This window comes from Tachyglossus aculeatus, chromosome 21, assembly GCF_015852505.1.
Source record: "Tachyglossus aculeatus isolate mTacAcu1 chromosome 21, mTacAcu1.pri, whole genome shotgun sequence".
NCBI classification, from domain to species: Eukaryota; Metazoa; Chordata; class Mammalia; order Monotremata; family Tachyglossidae; genus Tachyglossus; species Tachyglossus aculeatus.
In genome coordinates this window covers 68408841-68423933 of record NC_052086.1, presented here as the reverse complement: position 1 = coordinate 68423933, position 15093 = coordinate 68408841, and the positions used below count along the sequence as shown (strand labels likewise).

Here is a 15093-nt window from a genome sequence, read left to right as displayed (position 1 = left end):
AGACAGTCCCTACCCAACAGTGGGCTCACCGTCTAAAAGGGGGAAGACAGAGAACAAAACCAAACATACTAACAAAATAAAATAAAGAGAATAGATATGTACAAGTAAAATAAATAAATGAATAAATAGAGTAATGAATATGTACAAACATATATACATATATACAGCTGTCCCTATGCAGCAGACAAATGGCAGCAAACCTTGTGACTCCCAGGCCCGTGCCCTAACCCTATGCAGCAGACAAATGGCAGCAAACCTTGTGACTCCCAGGCCCATGCCCCAACCCCATGCAGCAGACAAATGGCAGCAAACCTCGGGACTCCCAGGCCTGTGCTCTAACCCTATGCAGCAGACAAATGGCAGCAAACCTGACTCCCAGGTCCGTGCCCTGTCAATCAATCAATCAATCGTATTTATTGAGCGCTTACTGTGTGCAGAGCACTGTACTAAGCGCTTAGGAAGTACAAGTTGGCAACATACAGAGACGTCCCTACGCAACAGTGGGCTCACAGTCTCAAAGGGGGAAGACAGAGAACAAAACCAAACATACTAACGAAATAAAATAAAGAGCATCGATATGTACAAGTAAAATAGAGTAATAAACATGTACAAACATATATACAGCTGTCCCTATGCAGCAGAAAAACGGCAGCAAACCTTGTGACTCCCGGGCCCGTGCTCTAACCCTATGCAGCGGGACAAATGGCAGCAAACCTTGTGACTCCCAGGCCCGTGCCATAACCCTATGCAGCAGACAAACGGCAGCAAACCTTGTGACTCCCAGGCCGGTGCTCTAACCCTATGCAGCAGACAAATGGTAGCAAACCTGACTCCTAGGCCCGTGCCCTGTCAATCAATCAATCAATCAATCAATCGATCGTATTTATTGAGCGCTTACTGTGTGCAGAGCACTGTACTAAGCACTTGGGAAGTACAAGTTGGCAACATATAGAGACAGTCCCTACCCAACAGTGGGCTCACCGTCTAAAAGGGGGAAGACAGAGAACAAAACCAAACATACTAACAAAATAAAATAAAGAGAATAGATATGTACAAGTAAAATAAATAAATAGATAAATGAATAGAGTAATAAATATGTACAAACATATTTACATATATACAGCCGTCCCTATGCAGCAAACGGCAGCAAACCTTGTGACTCCCAGGCCCATGCCCCATCAATCAATCAATCAATCAATCAATCATATTTATTGAGCGCTTACTGTGTGCAGAGCACTGTACTAAGTGCTTGGGAAGTACAAGTTGGCAACATATAGAAACAGTCCCTACCCAACAGTGGGCTCACCGTCTAAAAGGGGGAAGACAGAGAACAAAACCAAACATACTAACAAAATAAAATAAAGAGAATAGATATTTACAAGTAAAATAAATAAATAAATAACTAGAGTAATAAATATGTAGAAACATATATACATATATACAGCTGTCCCTATGCATCAGACAAATGGCAGCAAATCTTGTGACTCCCAGGCCCATGCCCTAACCCCATGCAGCAGACACATGGCAGCAAACCTTGTGACTCCCAGGCCCGTGCTGTAACCCTATGCAGCAGACAAATGGTAGCAAACCTGACTCCCAGGCCCGTGCCCTGTCAATCAATCAATCCATCAATCAATCGTATTTATTGAGCGCTTACTGTGTGCAGAGCACTGTACTAAGCGCTTGGGAAGTACAAGTTGGCAACATATAGAGACAGTCCCTACCCAACAGTGGGCTCACCGTCTAAAAGGGGGAAGACAGAGAACAAAACCAAACATACTAACAAAATAAAATGAAGAGAATAGATATGTACAAGTAAAATAAATACATAAATAAATAGAGTAATAAATATGTACAAACATATTTACATATATACAGCTGTCCCTATGCAGCAGACAAACGGAAGCAAACCTTGTGACTCCCAGGCCCGTGCCCTAACCCTATGCAGCAGACAAATGGCAGCAAACCTTGTGACTCCCAGGCCCATGCCCCATCAATCAATCAATCAATCAATCATATTTATTGAGTGCTTACTGTGTGCAGAGCACTGTACTAAGCACTTGGGAAGTACAAGTTGACAACATATAGAGACAGTCCCTACCCAACAGCGGGCTCACAGTCTAAAAGGGGGAAGACAGAGAACAAAACCAAACATACTAACAAAATAAAATAAAGAGCATAGATATGTACAAGTAAAATAAATAAATAGAGTAATAAACATGTACAAACATATATACATATATACAGCTGTCCCTATGCAGCAGACAAACGGCAGCAAACCTTGTGACTCCCAGGCCCGTGCCCTAACCCTACGCAGCAGACAAATGACAGCAAACTTTGTGACTCCCAGGCCCGTGCCCTATCCCCATGCAACAGACAAATGGCAGCAAACCTTGTGACTCCCAGGCCCGTGCTCTAACCCTATGCAGCAGACAAGTGGCAGCAAACCTGACGCCCAGGCCCGTGTCTTGTCAATCAATCAATCAATCAATCGTATTTATTGAGCTCTTACTGTGTGCACAGCACTGTACTAAGTGCTTGGGAAGTACAAGTTGGCAAAATATAGAGACAGTCCCTACCCAACAGTGGGCTCACCGTCTAAAATGGGGAAGACAGAACAACACCAAACATACTAACAAAATAAAATAAAGAGAATAGATATGTACAAGTAAAGTAAATAAATAAATAGAGTAATAAATATGTACAAACATATATACATATATACAGCTGTCCCTATGTAGCAGACAAATGGCAGCAAACCTTGTGACTCCCAGGCCTATGCCCTAACCCCATGCAGCAGACAAACGGCAGCAAAACTTGTGACTCCCAGGCCCGTGCCCCATCAATCTATCAATCAATCAATCAGTCGTATTTCTTGAGCGCTTACTGTGTGCAGAACACTGTACTAAGCGCTTGGGAAATACAAGTTGGCAACATATAGAGACAGTCCCTACCCAACAGTGGGATCACAGTCTAAAAAGGGGAAGACAGAGAACAAAAGCAAACATACTAACAAAATAAAATATAGAGAATAGATATGTACAAGTAAAATTAATAAATAAATAAATAGAGTAATAAATATGTACAAACATATATACATATATACAGCTGTCCCTATGCATCAGACAAATGGCAGCAAATCTTGTGACTCCCAGGCCCGTGCCCTAACCCCATGCAGCAGTCAAATGGCAGGAAACCTCATCACTCCCAGGCCCGTGCCCTAACCCTATGCAGCAGACAAATGGCAGCAAACCTGACTCCCAGGCCCGTGCCCTGTCAATCAATCAATCAATCAATCGTATTTATTGAGCGCGTACTGTGTGCAGAGCACTGTACTAAGCGCTTGGGAAGTACAAGTTGGTAACATATAGAGACAGTCCCTACCCAACAGTGGGCTCACAGTCTGAAAGGGGGAAGACAGAGAACAAAACCAAACATACTAACAAAATAAAATAAAGAGAATAGATATGTACAAGTAAAATAAATAGAGTAATAAATGTGTACAAACATATATACATAAATACAGCTGTCCCTATGCAGCAGACAAATGGCAGCAAACCTTGTGACTCCCAGGCCCGTGCAGTAACCCTGTGCAGCAGACAAATGGCAGCAAACCTTGTGACTCCCAGGCCCGTGCCCTATCCCCATGCAACAGACAAATGGCAGCAAACTTTGTGAATCCCAGGCCCGTACTCTAACCCTATGCAGCAGACAAATGGCAGCAAACCTGACTCCCAGGCCCGTGCCCTGTCAATCAATCAATCAATCAATCAATTGTATTTATTGAGCGCTTACTGTGTGCACAGCACTGTACTAAGCACTTGGGAAGTACAAGTTGGCAACATACAGAGACAGTCCCTACCCAACAGTGGGCTCACAGTCTAAAAGGGGGAAGACAGAGAACAAAACCAAACATACTAACAAAATAAAATAAAGAGAATAGATATGTACAAGTAAAATAAATAAATAGAGTAATAAATATGTACAAACATTTATACATATATACAGCTGTCCCTATGCAACAGACAAATGGCAGCAAACCTTGTGACTCCCAGGCCTGTGCCCCAGCAATCAATCAATCAATCAATCAATCGTATTTCTTGAGCGCTTACTGTGTGCAGGGCACTGTACTAAGTGCTTGGGAAGTACAAGTTGGCAACATATAGAGACAGTCCCTACCCAACAGTGGGCTCACAGTCTAAAAGGGGGAAGACAGAGAAGAAAACCAAACACATTAACAAAATAAAATAAAGAGAATAGATGTGTACAAGTAAAATAAATAGAGTAATAAATATGTACAAACATTTATACATATATACAGCTGTCCCTATGCAACAGACAAATGGCAGCAAATCTTGTGACTCCCAGGCCCGTGCCCTATCCCCATGCAACAGACAAGTGGCAGCAAACTTTGTGACTCCCAGGCCCGTGTTCTAACCCTATGCAGCAGACAAATGGCAGCAAAACTGACTCCCAGGCCCGTGCCCTGTCAATCAATCAATCAATCAATCAATCATATTTCTTGAGCGCTTACTGTGTGCAGAGCACTGTACTAAGCGCTTGGGAAGTACAAGTTGGCAACATATAGAGACAGTCCCTACCCAACAGTGGGCTCACAGTCTAAAAGGGGGAAGACAGAGAACAAAACCAAACATACTAACAAAATAAAATAAAGAGAATAGATGTGTACAAGTAAAATAAATAGAGTAATAAATATGTAGAAACACTTATACATATATACAGTTGTCCCTATGCAACAGACAAATGGCAGCAAACCTTGTGACTCCCAGGCCCATGCCCTAACCCTATGCAGCAGACAAATGGCAGCAAATCTTGTGACTCCCAGGCCCGTGCCCTGTCCCCATGCAACAGACAAATGGCAGCAAACTTTGTGACTCCCAGGCCCGTGCTCTAACCCTATGCAGCAGACAAATGGCAGCAAAACTGACTCCCAGGCCTGTGCCCTGTCAATCAATCAATCAATCAATCAATCATATTTATTGAGCGCTTACTGTGTGCAGAGCACTGTACTAACCGCTTGGGAAGTACAAGTTGGCAACATGCAGAGACAGTCCCTACCCAACAGTGGGCTCACCATCTAAAAGGGGGAAGACAGAGAACAAAACCAAACATACTAACAAAATAAAATAAAGAGAATAGATATGTACAAGTAAAATAAATAAATAAATAAATAGAGAAATAAATATCTACAAACATATATACATGTATACAGCTGTCCCTATGCAGCCTACAAATGGCAGCAAACCTTGTGACTCCCAGGCCCGTGCCCTAACCCCTTGCAGCAGACAAATGGCAGCAAACCTTGTGACTCCCAGGCCCGTGCCCTGTCAATCAATCAATCAATCATATTTATTGAGCGCTTACTATGTGCAGAGCACTGTACTAAGCGCTTGGGAAGTACAAGTTGGCAACATACAGAGACAGTCCCTACCCAACAGTGGGCTCCCAGTCTAAAAGGGGGAAGACAGAGAACAAAACCAAACATACTGACAAAATAAAATAAAGAGAATAGATATGTACAAGTAAAATAAATAAATACATAAATGAATAGAGTAATAAATATGTACAAACATATATACATATATACAGCTGTCCCTATGCAGCAGACAAACGGCAGCAAACCTTGTGACTCCCAGGCCCGTGCTCTAACCCTATGCAGCAGACAAATGGCAGCAAACCTGACTCCCAGGCCCGTGCCCTGTCAATCAATCAATCAATCAATCAATTGTATTTATTGAGCGCTTACTGTGTGCAGAGCACTGTACTAAGTGCTTGGGAAGTACAAGTTGGCAACATATGGAGTCAGTCCCCACCCAACAGTGGGCTCACCGTCTAAAAGGGGGAAGACAGAGAACAAAACCAAACATACTAACAAAATAAAATAAAGAGTATAGATATGTACAAGTAAAATAAATAAATACATAAATGAATAGAGTAATAAATATGTACCAACATATATACATATGTACAGCTGTCCCTATGCAGTAGACAAACGGCAGCAAACCTTGTGACTCCCAGGCCCGTGCCCTAACCCTATGGAGCAGACAAATCGCAGCAAACCTTTTGACTCCCAGGCCCGTGCCCTGTCAATCAGTCAATCAATCAATCAATCGTATTTATTGAGCGCTTACTGTGTGCAGAGCACTGTACTAAACGCTTGGGAAGTACAAGTTGGCCACCTAGAGAGACAGTCCCTACCCAACAGTGGGCTCACAGTCTAAAAGGGGGAAGACAGAGAACAAAACCAAACATACTAACAAAATAAAATAAAGAGAATAGATATTTATTCATTCATTCGATGGTATTTTTTGAGGGCTTACTGTGTGCAGAGCACTGTACTTAGCGCTTTGAAAGTACAGTTCAGTAATAAAGAGAGACAATCCCTGCCCACGCCGGACTTACAGACTAGAAGGGGGGAGACAGACAACAATCTATCAATCAATCAATCATATTTATTGAGTGCTTACTGTGTGCAGAGCACTGTACTAAGCTCTTGGGAAGTACAAGTTGGCAACATACAGAGACAGTCCCTACCCTACAGTGGGCTCACAGTCTAAAAGGGGGAAGACAGAGAACAAAACCAAACATACTAACAAAATAAAATAAAGAGAATAGATATGTACAACTAAAATAAATAGAGTAATAAATATGTACAAACATATATACATATATACAACTGTCCCTATGCAGCAGACAAATGGCAGCAAACCTTGTGACTCCCAGGCCCGTGCCCTAACCCTATGCAGCGGGACAAATGGCAGCAAACCTTGTGACTCCCAGGCCCATGCCCTGTCAATCAATCAATCAATCAATCATATTTATTGAGCGCTTACTGTGTGCACAGCACTGTACTAAGCGCTTGGGAAGTACAAGTTGGCAACATATAGAGACAGTCCCAACACAACAGTGGGCTCACTGTCTAAAAGGGGGAAGACAGAGAACAAAACCAAACATACTAACAAAATAAAATAAAGAGAATAGATATGTACAAGTAAAATAAATAAATAATTAGAGTAATAAATATGTACAAACATAAATACATATATACAGCTGTCCCTATGCAGCAGACAAACGGCAGCAAACCTTGTGACTCCCAGGCCCGTGCCCTAACCCTATGCAGCAGACAAATGGCAGCAAACCTGACTCCCAGGCCCGTGCCATGTCAATCAATCAATCAATCGTATTTATTGAGCACTTACTGTGTGCAGAGCACTGTACTAAGCACTTGAGAAGTACAAGTTGGCAACATATAGAGACAGTCCCTACCCAACAGTGGGCTTACAGTCTAAAAGGGGGAAGACAGAGAACAAAACCAAACATACTAACAAAATAAAATAAAGAGAATAGATATGTACTAGTAAAATAAATAAATAATTAGAGTAATAAGTATGTACAAACATAAATACATATATACAGCTGTCGCTGTGCAGCAGACAAATGGCAGCAAACCTTTTGACTCCCAGGCCCGTGCCCTAACCCTACGCAGCAGACAAATGGCAGCAAACCTTGTGACTCCCAGGCCCGTGCCCTATCCCCATGCAACAGAAAAATGGCAGCAAACCTTGTGACTCCCAGGCCCGTGCCCTATCCCCATGCAGCAGACAAATGGCAGCAAACCTCCTGACTCCCAGGCCCGTGCTCTAACCCTATGCAGCAGACAAATGGCAGCAAACCTGACTCCCAGGCCCGTGCCCTGTCAATCAATCAATCAATTGTATTTATTGAGCGCTTACTGTGTGCAGAGCACTGTACTAAGCATTTGGGAAGTACAAGTTGGCAACATACAGAGACAGTCCCTACCCAACAGTGGGCTCACCGTCTAAAAGGGGGAAGACAGAGAACAAAACCAAACATACTAACCAAATAAAATAAAGAGAATAGATATTTACAAGTAAAACAAATAAATAAATAAATAAATAAATAGAGTAATAAATATGTAGAAACATATATGCATATATACAGCTGTCTCTATGCAGCAGACAAACGGCAGCAAACCTTGTGACTCCTAGGCCTGTGCCCTAACCCTATGCAGCAGACAAATGGCAGCAAACCTGACTCCAGGCCCGTGCCCTGTCAATCAATCAATCAGTCGTATTTTTTGAGCGCTTACTGTGTGCAGAGCACTGTACTAAGCGCTTGAGAAGTACAAGTTGGCAACATATAGAGACAGTCCCTACCCAACAGTGGGCTCACCCTCTAAAAGGGGGAAGACAGAGAACAAAACCAAACATACTAACAAAATAAAATAAAGAGAATAGATATGTACAAGTAAAATAAATAAATGAATAAATAGAGTAATAAATATGTACAAACATATATACATATATACAGCTGTCCCTATGCAGCAGACAAATGGCAGCAAAACCTTGTGACTCCCAGGCCCGTGCCCTAACCCTATGCAGCAGACAAATGGCAGCAAACCTGACTTCCAGGCCCGTACCCTGTCAATCAATCAATCAATCAATCAATCGTATTTATTGAGCGCTTACTGAGTGCAGAGCACTGTACTAAGCGCTTGGGAAGTACAAGTTGGCAACATATAGAGACAGTCTTTACCCAACAGTGGGCTCACAGTCTAAAAGGGGGAAAAAAGAGAACAAAACCAAAGATACTAACAAAATAAAATAAAGAGAATAGATATGTACAAGTAAAATAAATAAATAAATAGAGTAATAAATATGTACAAACATTTATACATATATACAGCTGTCCCTATGCAGCAGACATATGGCAGCAAACCTTGTGAACCTCCCAGGCCCGTGCTCTAACCCTATGCAGCAGACAAATGGCAGCAAACCTGACTCCCAGACCCTTGCCCTGTCAATCAATCAATCGATCAATCAATCGTATTTATTGAGCGCTTACTGTGTGCAGAGCAGTGTACTAAGCACTTGGGAAGTACAAGTTGGCAACATATAGAGACAGTCCCTACCCAACAGTGGGCTCACAGTCTAAAAGGGGGAAGACAGAATACAAAACCAAACATACTAACAAAATAAAATAAAGAGAATAGATATGTACAAGTAAAATAAATAAATAAATAAATACTGTAATAAATATGTAGAAACATATATACATATATACAGCTGTCCCTATGCAGCAGACAAATGGCAGCAAACCTTGTGACTCCCAGGCCCGTGCTCTAACCCTATGCAACAGACAAATGGCAGCAAACCTGACTTCCAGGCCCGTGCCCTGTCAATCAATCAATCAATCAATCAATCAATCGTATTTATTGAGCGCTTACTGTGTACAGAGCACTGTACTAAGCGCTTGGGAAGTACAGGTTGGCAACATATCGAGACAATCCCTACCCAACAGTGGGCTCACAGTCTAAAAGGGGGAAGACAGAGAACAAAACCAAACATACTAACAAAATAAAATAAAGAGAATAGATAGGTACAAGTAAAATAAATAAATAGAGTAATAAATATGTACAAACATATATACATATATACAGCTGTCCCTATGCAGCAGACAAATGGCAGCAAACTTTGTGACTCCCAGGCCCGTGCCCTAACCCTATGCAGCAGACAAATGGCAGCAAACCTTGTGACGTCCAGGCCCGTGTCCTGTCAATCAATCAATCAATCATATTTATTGAGCACTTACTGTGTGCAGAGCACTGTACTAAGTGCTTGGAAAGTACAAGTTGGCAACATACAGAGACAGTCCCTACCCAACAGTGGGCTCACAGTCTAAAAGGGGGAAGACAGAGAACAAAGCCAAACATCCTACCAAAATAAAATAAAGAGAATAGATATGTACAAGTAAAATAAATGAATAAATAAATAGAGTAATAAATATGTACAAACATATATACATATATACAGCTGTCCCTATGCAGCAGACAAATGACAGCAAACCTTGTGACTCCCAGGCCCGTGCTCTAACCCTATGCAGCAGACAAATGGCAGCAAACCTGACTCCCAGGCCCTTGCCCTGTCAATCAATCAATCGATCAATCAATCGTATTTATTGAGTGCTTACTGTGTGCAGAGCACTGTACTAAGCACTTGGGAAGTACAAGTTGGCAACATATAGAGACAGTCCCTACCCAACAGTGGGCTCACAGTCTAAAAGGGGGAAGACAGAGAACAAAACCAAACATACTAACAAAATAAAATAAAGAGAATAGATATGTACAAGTAAAATAAATAAATAAATAGAGTAATAAATATGTACAAACATTCATACATATATACAGCTGTCCCTATGCAGCCTACAAATGGCAGCAAACCTTGTGACTCCCAGGCCCGTGCCCTAACCCTATGCAGCAGACAAATGGCAGCAAACCTTGTGACTCCCAGGCCCGTGCTCTGTCAATCAATCAATCAATCAATCAATCGTATTTATTGAGCGCTTACTGTGTGCAGAGCACTGTACTAAGGGCTTGGGAAGTACAGGTTGGCAACATATCGAGACAATCCCTACCCAACAGTGGGCTCCCAGTCTAAATGGGGGAAGACAGAGAACAAAACCAAACATACTAACAAAATAAAATAAAGAGAATAGATAGGTACAAGTAAAATAAATTAATAGAGTAATAAATATGTACAAACATATATACATATATACAGCTGTCCCTATGCAGCAGACAAATGGCAGCAAACTTTGTGACTCCCAGGCCCGTGCCCTAACCCTATACAGCAGACAAATGGCAGCAAACCATGTGATGTCCGGGCCCATGCCCTGTCAATCAATCAATCAATCGTATTTATTGAGCACTTACTGTGTGCAGAGCACTATACTAAGTGCTTGGGAAGTACAAGTTTGCAACATATAGAGACAGTCCCTACCCAACAGTGGGCTCACCATCTAAAAGGGGGAAGACAGAGAACAAAACCAAACATACTACCAAAATAAAATAAATTGAATAGATATGTACAAGTAAAATAAATGAATAGAGTAATAAATATGTACAAACATATATACATATATACAGCTGTCCCTATGCAGCAGACAAATGACAGCAAACCTTGTGACTCCCAGGCCCGTGCCCTAACCCTATGCAGCAGACAAATGACAGCAAACCTCGTGACTCCCAGGCCCATGCTCTATCCCCATGCCATACTGCTTATCTATCGATGGTTATCTATTTATCTCTGGTATGTACTGAGCGTTCACTTGCTTTGTGGAGAGCCCCGTACAAAAAGGTGCTGCTTACTGGGCCCTGGACTTCTCCAGGTATTTCTTCCGATGACTGCCGCCTCACTGGTGCCGCTCTCTGGGCTCTGCTCCCATCATGCCCCGTGCACCTTGAGCAAACTTCAAGCGCTTAGTACGGTGCTCTGCACAGAGTAAGCACTCAACAAATACGATTGAATGAATTAAACCGCTGCTGCTCCCTCTTCCGCCTGCTCCACATGACGGTTGCGTGAGTCCTCCGGGTACCTGCTGCTCTCCATCACAACCCCCAGGATCCTCAATGTCTTTCTTTACCAGACCGCCTCCCCAGAGCCCCTCACTGACTCTCTGCTGTGTCACCTCCATCACGACCTGCCCTCCGCCACACCAACAACTGCAACCTGGCTCCACCTCCACAAAACCCAAGGAAAGCTTTGGCAGCAGCTGCCGGAGGGTTTGCTCCCTGTGGCCGAGGCTGCTGTGACTGGGCTCTGAGCCGCGAAGAGGCTGAAATTCTGCTCCTCTAGGCACAGCATCCTCCCAAGCTCCGTTTTTGTCCTCATGTTGTTGTAGACCTTTGTTTCATCTCCCCTTATGGGTCTGTCGCCAGTTCCATTTCCCCCCTTTTATTTTCAGACTATGAGACCCCGAGGGCCAGGGACCATGTCTGGTTCCCAACCTGTATATTATTTCCCAGCACTGAGTAGGCACAGTGCTCTGCATGCAAATAAGCGCTTAATAAATACTCGTACTACTACCACTAAGCCTGGGGAGCATCGTGAGTGAAGGGACAGAAGTGGAAAAGTCAGGAGCAAGGTACAGTTAAGAGGTTAGCCTGGGAGGAATGGAGAGCAATCTGGGGTTTAGGGGTTGAAGAAAGTAGATACAGAAGATGGGGTGAGTCGCCAAAGAACCTTGAAGCCGATTGTGAGCAGCGTTTGTTTGCCTTGGAAGGACAGCGTGAGTCGGTGAATGATTTTGAGTGGAAAGATGTGTACCAAACAGCATTTATACCAAACAGTATGTTTGGTTCTGTTCTCTGTCTCCCCCTTTTAGACTGTGAGCCCACTGTTGGGTAGGGACTGTCTCTATGTGTTGCCAATTTGTACTTCCCAAGCGCTTAATACAGTGCTCTGCACATAGTAAGCGCTCAATAAATACGATTGATTGATTGATTGATTGATTTCAGGAAGACGATCCAGGCCGTAGTGTGGGGTAGAGATTGGTGAGGGGAGAAGCTAGAGTGTGGTATTATTGCTTTTGTACCCTTCCTGTTACAGTAGCCTAGAAGCAAAATCACCAGAGCTTCTACCAGAGAGGTGGTTGGTTGTTTGGAGAAGTGGCAAATTTGGGAGAATTGCCCTTGAACTTGGGTTCTTCACCCTTGCATTTGGATTAGCGTCCTATATTCCCTCCTCCCTCAGCCCCAAAGCACTTTGTATCCATGTCCATAATTTATTTATTTATATTAATGTCTGTCTTCCTGTCCAGACCGTAAACTCATTGTGGGCCGGAACTTGTCTGCCAACTCTGTTATATTGTACCCTCCCAAGCACTTAGTACAGTACTCTGTACTTAGTAAACACTCAATAAATATGATTGATTGATTGATGTGTAGGAAGAACTAGCAAGATTTGGCAGAAGATTGAATGTAAGAATACATTCACCAAAATTCTGTGTTCAGTCAGATAGTGACAAACTTTGGGCATTGTGACAGCCAACATTTATGTTGTCTTGCCTAGCCCTCAGTTTGCCCTGCTTCACTCAGTTCACAGGACATTAAAAAAAACATTTTTGCCATTAAATCAACTAATCTTGAACCAGTAAAGAAAAACCAGCACTTCTCATGTTACTGCTGATGACAAGCAAAGGAAATCAGGGAGTTGGAAGGTGAAATTAGATATATTCAAGCTGTTTTTTTATATCGCTTATATTTGTGATCAGCAACTCAAGGCACATATGAACATAAATATATATGGTCAGAATTATATCTCCAACAGTGGCAAAAGATACTTAGAAAAATGGTGTGTTGGTTACATTTCCTGACATCCATCTTGAAGGTTAAGAATTTTCCAGCTAAGAAACCAAATTTTCCCATCCAGTAACTTCTTGGACGTGTCATTCTTGAGTTTATCTAAACCCCTTTTTAACTGTTCCTTCTAGCATCTCTGAACTTTACTGTTTAGTAACCTGTTGTAGACCTCTCACAGTGAACATTAGAAAAAAAATGTCCACAAACCCTAAGTAAAACATTGCATCTGTAGGGAAGTTGATCCCAAAAATGCCTATTTTGAAATACATCACATTTCCTGAGGATGTTTTTATGATATTAACTGAGATGTGCCTGAACCATAGGTTTTGGACATGTTAAGGCAAAATCACTTGATTCACTCCTATTTTCCGAATGTATAGGCTGTGAATAGGTTATTATCAATGGTGTGACCTACCATCTTACTGGAATACTGAGGGTTAATGGCTTGCACAGTTACAGAGGACTTTCAGTGCATGTAAGTGATTTAATATATATGCAGGGAACATGTAGAAAACTAATGTCTCATGGGTTTTCTCCAGATTCGTTGTGATCCCGAGGTCCAAGAACTACGTCAGTGGCAGAAACAGCTGAGGGAAGATAAACACATTCATGAGAGAGTGAAAGAGTTCTGGAATAAACAGGAAATAAAAGGTCGGTTTTCACCTGAGTCAGAGTTCGGAAGGTTGGGGGTTGTTTTTTGATGTGCTTAAAGAACAAAAACGAAAAAAAAAAAAACCCCACAATGACCATCATTGTGTCCCAATTCTGAGCTTTCTTGCCTTCGGACAGAAGGGGCAGTGATCCTAGACCCACAACCTTGGGGGGACATCCCAGGATCACCACACAGGCACCCTTGCAACGGTTTTACATTTGTTAATTTTGGGGAGGGCACAGGGTAGAAGGGATTGAGGGGTATGGTGATGTAGAAGGGGTGGGGAGATGTTTGGAATGAGGCAGGTAATCCATCCACTAGGTTTCCTCCGCCCCAAACCTACTGATCTTTTATGCGGGCAGCCTGATCATGGCTGAGGGTGCAGATTCTTTTCTGGAATGATCTGGGTGATGAAGAAGAGTTAAACAATTATTTAAAGTTTCTGGTAGACTAACAACCATTGTTATGTTAAATTGATGTCACTTGTAAAATAAGGCAACCAGCATAATTCATCCTTCAGCACAAACAGTAAAACCACGCAAGTTGCTGTGACGTTCTGTTGACCAATTTTTGATGACCAAGAAGCAGTGTGGCCTACTGGAAAGAGGAGAGGAGTGGGAGTCAGAGGACGTGGGTTTTAATCCGGGTTCTGCCACTTGTCTGCAGTGTGACTTTGGACAAGTCCCTTAACTGCTCTGTGCCTTAGTTTCCTCATTTGTAAATTGGGGGTTCAATACCCATTCTCTCTCCTACTTAGACTGTGAATCCCATGAGGGTTGGAACTGCGTCCACCCTGATTATCTTGTGTATCCGGTACAGTGCTTGGCACATAATAAGCGAATCATAAGTACCATCATTGTTATTGTTGTTATTGGTAATAATATTAATAACTAATTTTTGGCACTCAGTTCTTATAATAGCTCAAAAATAAATTGAACTTCTGTAGAAAAAATACTCTAATCACTTAGGGATAAACCCCTTCTATTTCCCAAGGTGGATAACTAGGCTTCAGGAATGTTGTCCAATACTAAGTGGAAACTAATGAACTCTAAGCAATTGCATAATAAATGTGTATCATTTGATCTGAGAAATTACATTTAGGAAACGTTGGTGGGTATGTGAAATGCTAGAACTACATAAAACAAAACCTTAGGATTAAACAGTTTAAAATCAATCAATCAATCAATCGTATTTATTGAGCGCTTACTATGTGCAGAGCACTGTACTAAGCGCTTGGGAAGTACAAATTGGCATCACATAG

At 42.3% G+C, this 15093-nt stretch overlaps 1 protein-coding gene across 3 annotated transcripts in view; it reads left to right on the top strand.

The window, feature by feature from the left end:
• Positions 1-15093, top strand: part of IQCK (IQ motif containing K) — a 129042-nt gene that overhangs the window by 83297 nt on the left and 30652 nt on the right. For 2 of the 3 annotated variants that reach the window (XM_038763834.1, XM_038763836.1), the window contains one exon: positions 13720-13831. In XM_038763834.1, the coding sequence (XP_038619762.1) occupies positions 13720-13831 (112 nt within the window). Of the gene's footprint in view, positions 1-13719; positions 13832-14352; positions 14588-15093 lie in introns of those variants that run through there. The other variant, XM_038763835.1, reaches the window with a different exon arrangement.